The sequence below is a fragment of the Triticum urartu genome, chromosome 5A, assembly GCF_056163025.1.
Source record: "Triticum urartu cultivar PI428250 chromosome 5A, HENAU_Tu73, whole genome shotgun sequence".
NCBI classification, from domain to species: Eukaryota; Viridiplantae; Streptophyta; class Magnoliopsida; order Poales; family Poaceae; genus Triticum; species Triticum urartu.
The window spans coordinates 279,732,883-279,749,139 of NC_141877.1; the positions used below are offsets into that span (position 1 = coordinate 279,732,883).

Here is a 16,257-nt window from a genome sequence, read left to right on the forward strand (position 1 = left end):
TGGGTGTACTCCCTGGTGTCGTAGATGGGTTGTTTCACCTAGTGGGTGCCCTTCTCGTGATCGTGGTCGATGAGATCTGACTTGGCAGTTGAGGATCCCAAGTCACCGCCGTAGAACGTGTCATTAAGAAATGAAAAAATGGGCTCGATGGTGTACAAGGATCGTGAATCATTGACAACGAGGCAGAGGAGATCAGCGGAGGGGCCTTCAAAGAGATCGACAGTGGTTGAGCGAGAGGCGTTGGGGATGGACCACTTAACCTGTGACATGGTCCACGTGAAGCCATCGTTGTCGATGATCTTGATGTCCTAAGATACAGGAATACGCGAACCCGCTGACATGAAGCCTTCGGCATAGCAACACATTCAATGTCCTCGTCGGCTTTCGTGACGAGGTGTTCCTCTGGGAATGACAGCTCAACACGAACGGTGGCCACCTCGCCATCGTCCGGTGGAGAGGCCATGATAGACCTCCTTTTGGCCGTACGCTCCTCGGGCTCCCTAGGATACGTGGTCGGGCTTAGGCTGTGACTCTCTGGAGTAGGGGATGGGGATCTGGGGGAGGGACACCGCAGGTCTCATCTAAAAACGCAGGGGGGTGAGGGTATGGGGATCGATGGGTAACCTGAACTTATCTAAGCTAGGAGGCATGGGCAGACCGACAGAGGTTGGTCATGGAGGGCGACGATGGCGGCGAGATAGGGTTCAAGCGAGGGGGAGGGGTGGGTGTGTGTGTTGACTGTGTAGGGGGTACGTTGATGTTTGAGGATATGTCGCGGCTACTGAAAATTTTAGTAATGGTGGTGGATGACGAAGGGCGACGGTTCAAATGCCTCGGATACTAGAATTTTACTATAAGGTCGGTGGTGGAGGAGTGAGGGCAACGATTGAAATACTGCGGCTACTAAAATTTCGGTAAATGAATTGAAGCGGGGCAGGAGCAACCAAGATCGCACACGGTCCAAACATAATAATTGTGTATGATAATAAGGAAAGCCACGAAACCACCAAATTTTGCATCGCTCAAGGCAGGTAGCTTTTTTGAGATTTCTAGCTAGTTGGTTCATCACACACGGTTCATCCTAATTTTCAGACGCGGACGTGGAATTCATCCTAAACATCCTGTATACATTACCCTTTACCCTTGTCGGCGCTTGCGAAGTTGTGACAATTTTACAGGGCACAAACGTCGCACACGGATAATTTGGTGCACCCGTGTCCGTTGCGTGTATGTTCACAAAGAGTTGTTTCATCCGAGTCGTCTGCTATTTTATATAGCTCCATTTGGCAACAAAAAATGCCAAAAAATGTGAGAGAGAGTCAGAACACAACCACACCAGCATGTGGCCCAAATATAATATGTATGAAAAGGGTGGTGTGTGATGTTCAAATTCCCAGTGCACAACTTTGATGTGGCACATTATGCATATATATGCATGCATAAAAGCATCCAGTACAACAGAAAAGGGTTCATGACATGAGGTCCTGAGGGATAGACCGCACGGGCCCACAGGTGGGCGCATTGTCGAGGATCGGGTGAGAGGGGCCAGAAGACAACCACCACCTGGAAGTGGCCAAATATATGTAGGAATAAAAGGGTGATGTGATGTTTAAATACAAAATGCACAACTTTGATGTGGCACCTGCCTCGCAAACCGAAAAGCCCCCTTGGATATCTATAATGACAGTTTATGGTCGCAGGGTGCCTTACCCACCCCCACTTCGTGTATGCGGGATGCATACACTCATACTTTGGTCGGACATGCATGTCATCGTGACCTACCATAACACGGACCATGTGAATCTATCTTGGTCAAATGACCACAGTTGTTGTCGATCAACAAGGGATACAATAGACTGAGAGGGCCCATGGATTGAACCATAATCAAAAACTGCACGAGAGGGTCCAGAAAACCAGCACCACATGCATGCGGCCCAAATTAATGTACGTAAGAAGGGGTAGCGTTTTTTAAATACCCAATAATGTAAAATTTTGATGTGGTGCCTACCTCACAAACCAGACAACCCCATGAAAGCTAGGTAATTAAGGACGACATATGTAGGGTGTCGGTCCAACCCACCAATTCAACTGCGTGGGAGGGAATCCTGAGAACGCATGAGCTCGAACTTTGCTCGGACATGCATGTCACCATGACCTGCCGTAACATGAAGCAGGAGGAATACATTCATGGCCAAACCTCCTCTCATTGTCAGTCAAACGGATGATATATATAGACCCCACGGATCCACAGATAGGCGTGTCATTGTAAACCGCACAAGGGAGACGAGGTCGATCAGAACACCTATACCCTGCATGCGGCCCAAATATATGTATATATGTGTGGTGTGATGTGTGTAAATCCTCAATGCACAACTTTGATGGGGAACCAACTGCATTACAAACCGAACACTGTACCCTAGGAAGCCAGGTTCAAGATGTTTGGTGTCGGTTCCCCAACTTCGAGCCAGCGAGAGGGAATCCAATGCATGTGCTCAAACTTAATTTGGTCTGACATGCCACCATGACCTATCGTAACACAGACCAAGAGGAACTCGTCATGGTCAAACCCTTCTCGTGCGTTGTGGGTCAAAGGGATAGATCGTGCGGGCCCACGGATATCGATCATTCTCCAATTTTTCAAAACAACAAATAACAAAAAACACCATTCTCCAAATTTTCAAAACAAGGATAGAAACTTCCCACCCGGTCACCCAACCTCCAGCCACATCACACTTGACCTATGCATTCTCTTCGAACCAGCTAGCGAAAGGGAAGATGTACCTTGTTGATTAGAATTGTCTCCCCGCATTTAAGGCGTATCCCGATGGTCTTCATGTGGGTCCTACTCCCAATCCCACACGTTTGTGCTTTCAAAAACTGTGTGCAATCTTTACATACATGACCACTTCCATGCAAACTTACATATTTTTTTACATAAAATTGGCTGAAAGAAGCAAAAGCTTTGACTTTTCATTAATTAAGAAGAAGATGGTTGCCTAGTTAATTGTGAAAAACCGGGTGAAAACCGATACAAATAGGGCCTAAACCTACGGGAACTCTTGGTTGAGCATGAACTGGTACATGCCTTCATCCATGTGTCTGATACACTTGCGAAACTACTGTACCGCGATATTGATCTCCGCTCAAGATATTTCATCGGCGACGGTCTCTTCCAAGCCACGATGAGCATTTTGCTCTGCTTCATCGTTGGCGGCACCTGGGGGGCCAAGGAGGTCGAAGAGCCAATCGACCAGCCCATTGGCATTGTGGCCGTGGATTCTGGTGGTGCATAGCCGTCCGGGGCAATTATGGCGCTGATGGCAGCGGCCCATTCCTGGCGGGGAATCGAGACGCTTACCGACCCTAGAAATGGCCTCTTGAGTGGTTGAGTCAATAGGATGCTGACACGGTTGTTCTCAAATAATGCAGCACACCACACCTGATGTGCGGAGGCGTTCTCCTGCTCTTGCGTGGCAGCGCTTTGCCACTCTTGCTCTGCTCCGCTCCATGGGCGACGACGAACACATGTGTAGACATTGTCCGCTCAAGCACCGGGGCGCGATGATACCGCTCACGCTCAGCGACACACTGCCGCTCTTACTGAGCGGTGCCCTGCCTCCCTTGCTCGGCTTGCTCTGGATCGTTCTGCTCATAGAGGAGGTTGATGATGAGGGTGGCGCTTCACCGGATTGGCATGCTTGAACTGGTATACTGTGGTATGGCCGATGTGTCGCCACCTAGCCTTCTATGCCCACTAACACTGGCAGCAGGAAACCGATGGGAGGAGTGGCGGGAAGCCGATTGGGGGAGTGGTGGGAAACGGTGTTGTGTTTGGATATATATAACACCACTAATATGGAACCCTGATGATGTGGGCGGCGCTTCACCGAATGGGAATGAACTACAAACATCTTGGCGTCCTGGCTTGGCCCCATACATTGAGAATCTTAGTTTTTAAATCCCCGTAAATCCAAAACTCACCTAAAATTCATGAAACTTGGCATGGTGTCATGGAATGCCACATATATGTTGTTGTAAAAAATATGTCCAATTTGGAGCAAGTTTTGGTACAAGCCTCTTGCAAACCGGAGCTTCTCACAAAAAGTCTCGTGGTTCCGACATGTCACCCTTGTGGGCAAAATGACATTCGCTTCCTCTTCTCGCCTTGGAATTTTTTTCTATAGGCAACATAGACCAATAGGAGTTCGTGCTAAATAGGGAATTATGCATGGTTAATTTTACCTTTTTAGACATTAATTGAGTTTTCTAGGCATTTAATATGCATAATTCAAATTTTAACTACAAACACATGCTCTAGTGCACTAAAATGGGTTGAAAAATCATATATGTACTTCGGTTCATGTTTAGGTCCCATGCAAGAAATTAGAATGAATTACAAACATCTCAACACCCTCGCTCGGCCTCGAACATTGGGAAGCTTGGTTTTTAAATCCCCGTAAATCCAAACTCGCCTGAAATTCATGAAACTTGGCATCATGTCATGACATGGGACATATATGTCGTGGTAAATATTTTGTCCAATTTGAGACAAGGCGCACACATTAACAGCCAATATAGGCATTTTATAACAAATAGCTGACACATTATTATTGCAGACAGTTTTATTGTTTGAACTATGAGCGTTCCACTACCCATTTATGTGCCGCCACGCGTCCCACCTTTTATTGGAGAGTACTACCTCTGTCCTGGTTTATTGGTTCTCTTTGTATTTTGTGCCAAAATATGATCATAAATTTAACCATAGTAGGTGGTGTGTGTGCGGCTGTTTGATTAGACGGGGCGAGTGGGAGAAGTCCACCGCGCAGGCTCGATGGGACGCGTATGAGCAGTCCACAGCGCAGGCTTGACGGGACGTGTGCGAGGAGTCCGCCGCGCAGGCTCGACGGGACACGTGCGAGCAGTCCACCGCACAGGCTCATCGAGAAGCGAGCCCTTTGACCTCCACCAGCCGCCCGCCTCGCTCCCAACTTCCGCATTAATGGCGGCCAAGCCGCTGTTTAACATGCGGTTAATGAACCTGGACGGAGGTAGTTTGCTTGTGATCCCACGGCCACGATCAACAGTAGCATTGTTTTGTTCGTGCCTCACCGAGAACATGACTTGTAGCCTATTTTTGACTCATATACATGTACCTACGAACGAAATAATACAACAACAAATTTATAATGGCAACGGATAATAATTGTCTTACATATTCAGGATAATTTAAAATGCCACATGCGGCAATGCCCAAAAGACACAGGGGTAAGAGAAGAAGGAAGACACAGACAACGATCTCGGTCATTGATCTATACTCGATGCGTCACTGGGCACGGAGTTCCTCCATCACCTTTTTCACATCCTCATGACTTTGCTTGACAGCAGCCACGGATTCCTCGATCAGCAGCTCGCGCTCGATGCGGAGCTTCTTCAAGTGGTCATTGATCTATACTCGATGCGTCACTGGGCACGGAGTTCCTCCATCACCTTTTTCACATCCTCATGACTTTGCTTGACAGCAGCCACGGATTCCTCGATCAGCAGCTCGCGCTCGATGCGGAGCTTCTTCAAGTCATCCATAAGCTCCTCGACGACGGCTTTCAGCTTCATCCTTGAGGCATTGCTCTTCTCATGCAGCTTCTTCCAGCCGACGCCCTCCTCCTTATCGAGCTCATGGTGGAGCTTCTCCTTGTCACTCATGAGTTGCACGATGAGGCCGGTCACCTTCTCAACTGAGGCATCGCTAACCTCTAGCAGCTTGACCAAGCCGGTGGTCGGCTCTTGCTGCTTAATTAGGTCAACGATAATGTCGTCGTCACTAGCTAAGGACTTTAGCACCGCCAGCACATCGAGTTTGTCGATGTGGCGAGTGTGCTTGTGAGAGCCCCTGCATGCCCTTGAGAGCTCGGCCGAGGCCTCCATGGTGCGGCAGGACATCTCTGTTGCTGCTGCCGCGGCGCGAAGAGACCTCTCTGTTGCTTCTGTGGCCTTGGTCTTTGCTCCCTGGTTATATCTCGACCCATAACTCCTCCTACCAGCCTTGGCAGACGCAAGGAACGACTTAACAAGAAAAACCTTTTTTATGAGGGGAGGAATGTGAAGTAATTTTTGAGTGGGCAGTTTTTATAGCCTAATGCTAAGTGGGAACACGTTTGGGTTTGATCAGTGTGAACAGATTTGCAATTACTCATTGCATGGTAATTTGGAATGTGATGGAAAAGAAGCTCAAAATTTACTGATGGTTTTGGGTTCGATGCCCGGTATGGTTCCCTGATGGCGTACGTAGGCCCGCATTCTCGAATGTGTATGTGTCTGGTCACTATCACACACGGTCCAAATATCGTCATCGTGTCCGAGGGATGGACCGTCGCGCCTCCCATGGGTGCCAGGCGGTTGAGCAGACCTGCTATATGCAGGTGGTTGCTTGCCGTTGAGGCGGCCACGACGCGCTCTGCTTGCCGTTGAAGCCAATTTACAATGGCAACGGTTAATAAATGTCTTATATATTCAGGATAACTTAAAATGCCACATGCGACAACGCCCAAAAGGCACAGAGGCAAGAGAAGGAAGACACGGACAATGATACGGGTTGCTGCTCTCTACTTCTTGATGGGTTGTTGGGCACGGAGTTGCTCCATCTCCTTCTTCATCGCCTCCAGGACCTACATATGATTAGTGACTTAAAATGTCGATAAGCGACATTTCCATACAATTATAATAAAATATAGGCTAAAAGGTTGAGGTGAGGCCTTCCAACGACGGTCTTCTCGAACTACATGATCAGCATATCACCCTTGTGGCCGTTCATTCAGAGTGTCTGGACCCGCGGCCATGGTACTCGTCTCCGCACGCGGAGATGCTGCTGCTGGGAGGCTCTTAGGGCTGTTGCGCCTCATCTAGTAGAGCTTGACAGCCTGCAATCGCGCGCATGACACGCCCATGGAACCGCTCCATCTCCATGTTTCTCCACTGGTAGCAAATTTCATCCATGACCTACATCCCCAACGTATTACGTTGGCGTTGTTCTATTTCGTCGGTGACGTCAACTCCGCCAACGAGGCGCTCGAGCCTGGCCACCACTTCGTCGGAATCAAGGATGGCACGACCGTCGGTGACAATGATGAGGCGGCAAACAGAATGTCTCATAACTGAACCGCGGATGACCTCTGCCCATTCCTGGCGGGGAATCCCACTCTCGATCAGCACCAGTGACGGTGGTTCTTCGGGTGGGTCGTCGGTCATGCCGCCTAGCAGCTCTAGATCTTTTGCATGATGGATGGCAAACTGCTCTTCCCACTTCTTCTACAATACGTCCATTGTGCGCCCAAGGAACAACACGGCGATATCGCTAGATGGGCCATGGCGCCTGCACCGGTCGACGAAGCTCTTGCTCTCCGACCTCCTCTGGCTCGTTCTCCTCGTCGAAGATGTAATGCATGAATGGGCCAACGTCGAAGCTTTGGTCGCGTGGGATGCTTGGAATAATAAATGGTAGATGGGTGTGGACTAGATCTGCGCATAGTGTCACTATGGTGTGTTGTCGTCTGGGTCATATAAAGCTAGCCACTCGCTGGTGGTGGGAAACCGATGGGGGAGGAGGCGGGAATCATTGGCGTGGATTGTGCGACATGTGTATAACATCATTAATTTCTACACTGGGCGTCTGTGTTGGTATGTATGAGATGGTATATGAATCCGCTGGCTTGTTGACGGCTATTCCCTGCGTGTTCAACTGATATATGCATGTGGTTGCCCGCCGTTGAGGCGGCCGTGCCACGCTCTGCTCACGTCCCTCCGCGCACTCTGCTTGTCGTTGAGGCGACCGCGACGCGCTCTGCTCGTGTCCCTTCACGCGCACTCTACCAGCGGTTGGAGCTGGTGCACAATCATGTTGGGGGGCCCCATATGCATGCGGTTGCGCCACGCGCATCACTAGGATGCAGTTATGTGCGACAAGATGGAGTTACGCACTACAAAACTCCCAGCCGAACGTGTCGATATTCTAGGCCATCCGGCCTCCCCATTTATTCATGCAGCCATTATAACCTTAGTCTCTTCAACCTTTCGATCGCTCCCCACACCACAATAAGCACACCCACGCCGAGAGAGGATATCTAGCAGCACCCCAATGGAGTTTAGTGTGCATCATATGGACATCCACGTGAGGGACAAGGACCTCTCGGTGGTGTACACGAATGACCCGACCGTGGTGGAGGACTCCATAAACACCATGGATCAATTGCTTGCTGAGCACAAGTACAAAAGTGGTCGGTATCGACCTCCAGTAGACCGACGGTCCTCCCGGGTATGATCAGAAGGTTACTGTCGCCCAGTTGTGCGCGCGCCATCACGTCCTCATCTATCACTACTACCTAGCCACAAGGCCTTACAAGCGTTTTGCCAGGTTTATCAACAACCCTAACTACAAGTTCACTACGGTGGACACCATTGATGATGTAAAAGTGCTCGAGACTTCGGGCTTGGCCCGCCAGAAGCTTATCGACATCCATGTTCACTACAGGATCTGGGGCACCATTAAGTAGAAGGCCTCCCTAGTTAACCTCGTCGTGGCAATCATCGACCCCTACTACAGTAACATGAAGGATGCCGACAACTAAAAATCCTACAGTCTGGCACTGGGCCTCGGTGCGGAGACTGGATGAATATCACCTCAAGTTCGCAGCCAAGGATGTGTACACATGCTACAAGATGTACATGTGGATCGTTGACATAAGGAAGTGCCTCCTTACTGTAGACGACGAGGGATTGAGCCACATGCAGAGCAGTGACGGCAAGCTTCACAAGAAGAAGTAGATGATGATTAGTGTTTATCCTAGTTTATTATGCATGTAACACTACTAGAAAAAGGGCTGCTAGTGGCGCACCTATTTTCGCTACTAATGGCGCACTACTAGTGCGCCACTAGCATCACGCCATTAGAAATTTTTTCTAATGGCGCACCTATGGTGCGCCATTAGAATCTGGTATTCTAATGGCGCACCGTTGGTGCACCATTAGTATGGCCCACGGTGCACCATTAGTATCTGGTATACTAATGGCGCATCACATAGAAGTGTGCCATTAGTAACAAATTTTTTCAAATTTTTTTCTGAATTTTTTTTAATTTTTTTCAAAAAATTTCAATTTTTTTTCGTTTTTTCTTAATCTCAGGTCATTATGTCTTAATCTCGAGTCAATATGCATGTAACACTACTAGAAAAAGGGCTGCTAGTGGCGCACCTATTTTCGCTACTAATGGCGCACTACTGGTGTGCCACTAGCATCACGCCATTAGAAATTTTTTCTAATGGCGCACCTGTGGTGCGCCATTAGAATCTGGTATTCTAATGGCGCACCGCTGGTGCGCCATTAGTATGGCCCACGATGCGCCATTAGTATCTGGTATACTAATGGCGCATCACATAGAAGTGCGCCATTAGTAACAAATTTTTTTCAAATTTTTTTTTCTGAATTTTTTTTAATTTTTTTTAAAAATTTCAATTTTTTTCGTTTTTTTCTTAATCTCAGGTCATTATGTCTTAATCTCGAGTCAATATGCATGTAACACTACTAGAAAAAGGGCTGCTAGCAGTGCACCTATTTTCGCTACTAATGACGCACTACTGGTGTGCCACTAGCATCACGCCATTAGAAATTTTTTCTAATGGCGCACCTGTGGTGCGCCATTAGAATCTGGTATTCTAATGGCGCACCGCTGGTGCGCCATTAGTATGGCCCACGGTGCGCCATTAGTATCTGGTATACTAATGGCGCATCACATAGAATTGCGCCATTAGTAACAAATTTTTTTTCTAATTTTTTTTTAATTTTTTCCAAAAAATTTCAATTTTTTTTGTTTTTTCTTAATCTCAAGTCATTATGTCTTCATCTCGTGTCAATATGCTTAATCTCAAGTCAAATCACACTCCGTGGTCAAACTTCCTGAAAGGTCACCCATCCTCACACTACTCCAGCCCAAGCACGCTTAACTTCAGAGTTCTATCCAACCCCAGCAACAGCTCACTTCACAGGCACTTGTTGATATATCTAGCATATCAATCCTATTATACCTTGTTGATGTCTAGGACTTTGTTCATGTTCATGACTATGATGAAATTTTGAAAAATATTTCAAACTTCCCGGTCATATTACGTATCATTTTTTGAAAAAAAATTAAAAAAAATTCAAAACCTTTTTTTTGAATTTTTTTGCCTCTAGATCTTGAAAGCCCCGTAACTTTTTTTGTGTTAGGTTTTTGGGGATTTTGAAAATGTTTAACGGGGTTCCCCCCGTTAAATTCGGATGTAACTTTTCGAGTAGATGATTTTTCATATATAAAACTTTTTAATCCGAGTTCGTATGCAAAAGTTATGCCCATTTTACAAATTTCCAGAGAGATTTTGCAAATAAAGTCGAAATTTATATTTGTAAATTTTTCCCAAAAACTAGACCACATATCACATGGCAAACTTATTTTCTTTTATTTTTTTGACATTTTTATCATTTTTTTTAAAACTGAAAAGGCGGTCCACGAGGGGGGTGCATTCGGTGGAAGCCGGGCAAACTAGTAATGGCGCACCGTGGGGTGGTGCGCCATTAGTAGTTAAACTAGTAATGGCGCACCACACCCACAGTGCGCCATTACTAGTTTTGAAAAAAAATATAAAAAAATTTGAAATTTTTTTTTAAAAAAACTTAGTAATGGCGCACCAGTGGACAGTGCGCCATTACTAGTTAAACTAGTAATGGCGCACTGTCCACTGGTGCGCCATTACTAACAATTTTTTTTATTTTTTTTACTTTTTTTCAAAACTTCTAATGGCGCACCGTGGGTGTGGTGCGCCATTACTATGTCAACTAGTAATGGCGCACCACACCCACGGTGCGCCATTAGTAACAAATTTTGTTTTTTTTCAAAACTTCTAATGACGCACCGCACACCAGGTGTTACTAATGGCGCACCGTGGGTGTGGTGCGCCATTACTATGTCAACTAGTAATGGCGCACCACACCCACGGTGCGCCATTAGTAACAAATTTTGTTTTTTTTCAAAACTTCTAATGGCGCACCGCACACCAGGTGTTACTAATGGCGTACCTGTATGTGGTGCGCCATTGCTATATTCTAATGGCGCACCGTGGGTGTTACTAATGGCCAAGTGCAAGATGTCGACTGACATAGCGCCCTTCTCTGGATTAGGAATCAGTGTCTTCAACTCCTCCGCCATCGCCCTCTTGACCACAACGTCTACCTCCCTATGCATGCCGTCGATGCTTCTGAAGTTCGAGCACACTTCCATGATGTTCTCAAACTTGGTGCGATCACCGAGAGAGCACCTGAGGAAGAAATCACTCCATCCAGTGCCCCAGGGAAGGGGTTGGGGTTGGAGTTGGAGTTCATGGCGATGGATAGGTAGAATAGTAGTGAGAGACAGAGAGGGTTAACTTAGTGTGGTGGCGGGTATGTAGTGAGCGTCAGGCTGGGTAAATACAGGGGCTTTGGACGACAAGTTTTTAGTGGTGACTGACCTTTGAACTTTGTGCTCTTCATAACGCACAACTTTGTGTTGTTCAGAACATAGATCGAGATGGTGAACAGGGGCAAGGAGGTGGTGCCGCCCATGGACAAGGGCAAGGAGGTGGTGTCACACACAGCCAAGGAGGTGCCGCCCATGGACGATGATGTGGTACTAGAGGAGCCCCCTAGCGGCAAGCGCCGGAACTACGTGCACTACTGTGAGGAGTCTGGACCAACTCACTTCTGTAAGGTCATCCTTGCCCCAAAGCTCGAGTGCATACCAATGCCTCTAGACTTCACGAAGTATTTCTGGGTCGTGGTGACGGAGTTCAAGCTGAAGATGAACATCGGCTGCTCATGGAAGGTCACTGTCAAGCTGATGAATGACAGGGTCACCCTCAATCAGGGTTGGGCCACCTTCGCCGCCGTCCATCAGATCAAGAACGAGCACATGGTGACCTTCAAGTTGCTGACTCCCGAGACACTCAAGGTCATCATCTTCAACGATAACGGCATTGAAGTGGTGACCAAGTGCGGGAGGCACGACGACGCCTTCAAACGTCTAGGAGAGCTCTGCTTTGGTTATTAGTTTAATGTTGTACTGGTTTGGTTCAAAACTACTTGTTTTAAGCTACGTACTATCTTCTAAACTGTTAAGTTTGGTTTAAAACTATGTTTATATGCTATCTATTTGTGTGTTTTGGTTTTTCTGCCTGTCTAGTGTGTTGGTAATCTCACCACCTCGACGAGGAGGTTACCAGACAACATGTGTTTCATGTTACCACACAACATGTTATCTATTTGTGTGTCTTCATACTTTATGTGGGTTGCATCAAAATTCGAGTTGGGCTGGTATGAGACATTGGGCCACTTCGGAGTGGTGGGAGAGAGAGCGGGCGCCCATGCGGCACTGAACCGACCAAGTAACCACGTGCCATGTCATGCTGCTGTCACGCTGACACGTGTGTTTTTTTTCATTTTCTCATTTCGTTTTTCTCACATTTTTTCTTTTTCTTTATTTGCTTACCTTTCTTTGTATTTAAAAATATTCTAATTATATATATTATACAAAAAATTATATAAAATTTTGAAATTATTAATCATGTGTACGAAAAATATGTATGACATTAAAAAAATGTCATGTGTTACATGCAAATGTACGCGACATTTAAATAAATATTCGCATAATTAAAAAAAGGAAGTTACATTTTAAATAATAAACATGATTTTCAAAAATGTGTTCGTCACAATGTTTTCATAGTTCAAAAGCATTATTATTCAAAAAAATCTTCTGTATTTGAAAAAGAGTAGCGTATATTTGAAAAAATGTTTTTCAAAAAAAAATAATCCTGTATTTCAAAATATTAGACATGTATTATAAAAATCTTCTTGATGCATAAACAAATCTGCATTGTGTGTGAAAAAAAGTAGATATGTGTTTGAACAAATGGAAAAAAGGAAAGAAATAAAAGAAACAAAGAAAACCAACAGAAAAATAAAAAATAAAGAAAACCAAAAAATAAAACAATATAAACCAAATAAAATGAATAAAACCCAAAAAACAACAAAAAGTGAAACCCAAAAAATGTGCTACAGTAAAAGGACAGCCAACATCAGTCGGCGACGCATCGCTCCGCGCGGGCGCGGCTATGTCTCGCGTTCAGCGAGTCGAGCTTCTGGCTAGCAGAAGTGCGCGCGAGCATATGGGCCTGCCCAGTGTGTGGGAGGAGGCTGCCTCGTTTTCTCTGCTTTTTATGTTTTTATTTCGATTTTTGATTTCATACTTTTCTTTTCTTTATGCTTCCCAATATTCTAAACATATACATTACAAACAAATACTTTTAAGTAATGTTTTGGAACATGTTAATCATGCATTTGAAAAAAATATAATTTTCTATAGAAAAAATATTAACCATGTAGTAAACAAATGTAGAAATCTTTTGATCATGTATATGAAAAAATTAATCAAGCATTTGAAAAATATTAAATTTGTATAGAAAAAATGTTGACCATGTATTAAACAAATTTTGAAATCTTTTGATCAGGTATATGAACACATTAATCAAGCGCTTAAGAAAATATTGAACAAGTATTTTGAAAATATTAACCAAGCATTTGGAAAATGTTAAATGTGTAAACAAAAAATGTTGAGAATGCATTAAGAAAATGATGAAAACAATTCATCACTCTATATAATAATGTTAATCAAGCATTTGGAAATAAATTTAAACAAGTATTATAAAAATATAAATCAATCATTCAGAAAATGTTAAATGTGTATAGAATTTTTTTATCATGCATCAGAAAAAAATGTTAATAAAGCATTTCAAAAATATTAAATGAACATAGCAACAAGTTAAAATGTATTAGAAAAATGTTAATCTTATATTTCAAAAATATTAATCTTTTATTTGAAACATGTTAATCAAGCATTTGAAAAGTGTTAAATTTGTATTAGAACTTGTGACCTTGTAGTAAAATAAGACTTTTTTATTGTGTATTTAAAAAAGTTAATCAAACATTTGAAAAAAATGTGGAAAATGTTGGTCGAGCATTTGAAAAATGTGAAATATGTGTTTGAAAAAAAATTGACCATGTATTCAAAAAAGTGTTCATAACATGTATTTAATAAAAATGTAGATCATGTATTTGAAAATGTTCAATCTGTATAGAAAATTGTTTCATATTTACACTAAAATGTATATTATGTACCGATTAAACTACTGGAAACAAAACAAAAATGTAGAAAACCAAAAGAAAACAAAGAATACCATGTAAAATAAAAAAAGGAAACAAAGAAATCCGTTCAAAAAAAGCAAACTAGAGTATTATAAAGAAAACAGATTTAAAACACAGAAAATAATAGTATACCAAAGAAAAGAAAAGTAAAAACATGAAGAAATACGAGAATAAAAGAAAAAACAAAAGAAAATCTGAAGAAAAAACCGAAGCGAAGAAGCAGCGAAGAAAACAAAAGCGGTCAATCGAATGGGCCTGGCCCAATGCTGCAGCGAACGGGAAGAATCTTTCGGCGAAAGCTCCTTCCATCTCCCTTAATGCCAGACATAGCTCTCGCGGCTCCGCGCACGCTCGATTCATTTACTGTGATCCGATAAATGTGCAAGCCTCAGGGCTAGCGAGAAAGGATATCGCTAGCTAACGTCGCCACGCACGATAGCGACATCAGGCTCAGGACTAGCGAGCAAGGCATGTCTTTGCTTTTTAATTTTTCACTTTTTCGCCTGGGTTCAATGTAAATAAGAAATTTACGAATTTAGAAAAAATATTCCATAATTCAAAACTGGTCATAAATTCAAAAACAAATCATGATTTTTAAAAATACCATGATTTTGAAAAAGAACACGAAAATAAAAATGTTCGTGAATTTGGAAAAATACTCATGAATTTAAGAAATGTTCATAGATACAAAGAAGTTCGCCAATTCCAAACGAATTTCATGAATTCAAAAATAGTTCATGAGTTTGAAAATTTCTTCACAAACAAAGTATGTTCACGAATTTAAAATACATCATGATTCTGAAAATGTTCATGGATTTAAAATAACATGAATTTGAAGAAAGTTCATAGATTTAAAATCAGTTCATGAATTTGAAAAAAAAACTTTTCTGAATTTTTAAATTAAAATTAAAAGAAAAATATCACAACGAAATCGATTTTTTTTTAGAAAACTACCAAAAATGAAAGAAAACCGATTGGGGAGCTTGGGGGAAACGCTCGATAGCACGGTTGATTATCTGGCCCGCTAGCGAGGGGTCATAGGCGACAACACACTAGTGCTTGTAGCATGCGACACATGTCATGTGTAGAGAGAGTGAGGAGGTGGGCTAGCCCCTGCCTTTGGGTTGAAGTACATTGTTTTGCCGGGAGTTAAATAGTTTCATTCATGCGAAACGGCGCCGGCACTATCAGCCATGAGACTTGTGACCAGAAAACCAAGTGGGGAATCCATTCAACATTTCGTCACCTTCAGTGTTCAAGCTTGCTTAACGCACATGTGGGCCAGGACGTTAGCATGTTTCCTCACAAGATGAACAACAAAAGAATTAAAATTAGAAGGTAGCTCCATTTTATTTTTTTCATGTATGTACATGGTATATATTGTACTTCCTCGGTACATAAATATAAATCATTTTAGCAGGCTACTCTTAGGCTGGACCAAAAGCTCATAACTCGCGAGCTTAATGAGCGCTCGATAGTTCGAATCCTTAAGCTCGTAGCTCGCTTCTTAATGAGCAGAGCCAATCATTAATTTCAGCTCGTTAAGCTTAACGAGCTTAACGAGCGAGCTAATGGGTTTCACGAGTAGCTCGTTAAGCTCATTAGTAACAACACAACACATATTTTTATCTTACGTGACAAACTTTTGTAGAACCTCAATCCATCTATTCAATCTAATCGACATATGAGGCAACAAACTACTGCATTTCTTTTTGTAGTCATCATATTTCATCTTGAAAACCAAACGTACACATTCATCATATATATCATAACACATTATAGTCTGTTAACAAGTGCTCGTGAGCGCTGATGAGCTTAACGAGCTTCAAACGAGCCGAGCCGAGCAGGGTTTTCTGCTCGTTAATCTTAACGAGCTTAACGAGCCGAGCCTTAACGAGCCGAGCCGAGCAGGGTTTTCTGCTCGTTAATCTTAACGAGCTTAACGAGCCGAGTCTTAACGAGCACGAGCTTAACGAGCCGAACTACTCGTTAGTCCACCCT

At 43.8% G+C, this 16,257-nt stretch overlaps 1 protein-coding gene across 1 annotated transcript; it reads left to right on the forward strand.

Moving 5' to 3' along the window:
- Nucleotides 1-11,596: 11,596 nt before the first annotated feature.
- Nucleotides 11,597-12,106, forward strand: LOC147971063 (putative B3 domain-containing protein Os03g0621600). Its single transcript, XM_087523806.1, has one exon. The coding sequence runs from the start codon at nt 11,621-11,623 to the stop codon at nt 12,104-12,106; it is 486 nt and encodes a 161-aa protein (XP_087379932.1). The 5' UTR covers nt 11,597-11,620.
- Nucleotides 12,107-16,257: the final 4,151 nt, after the last annotated feature.

What these genes read in the sequence shown, in the direction of transcription:
- LOC147971063 (XM_087523806.1), top strand. Translation starts at nt 11,621, where the DNA reads ATGGACAAGGGCAAGGAGGTGGTGTCACACACAGCCAAGGAGGTGCCG.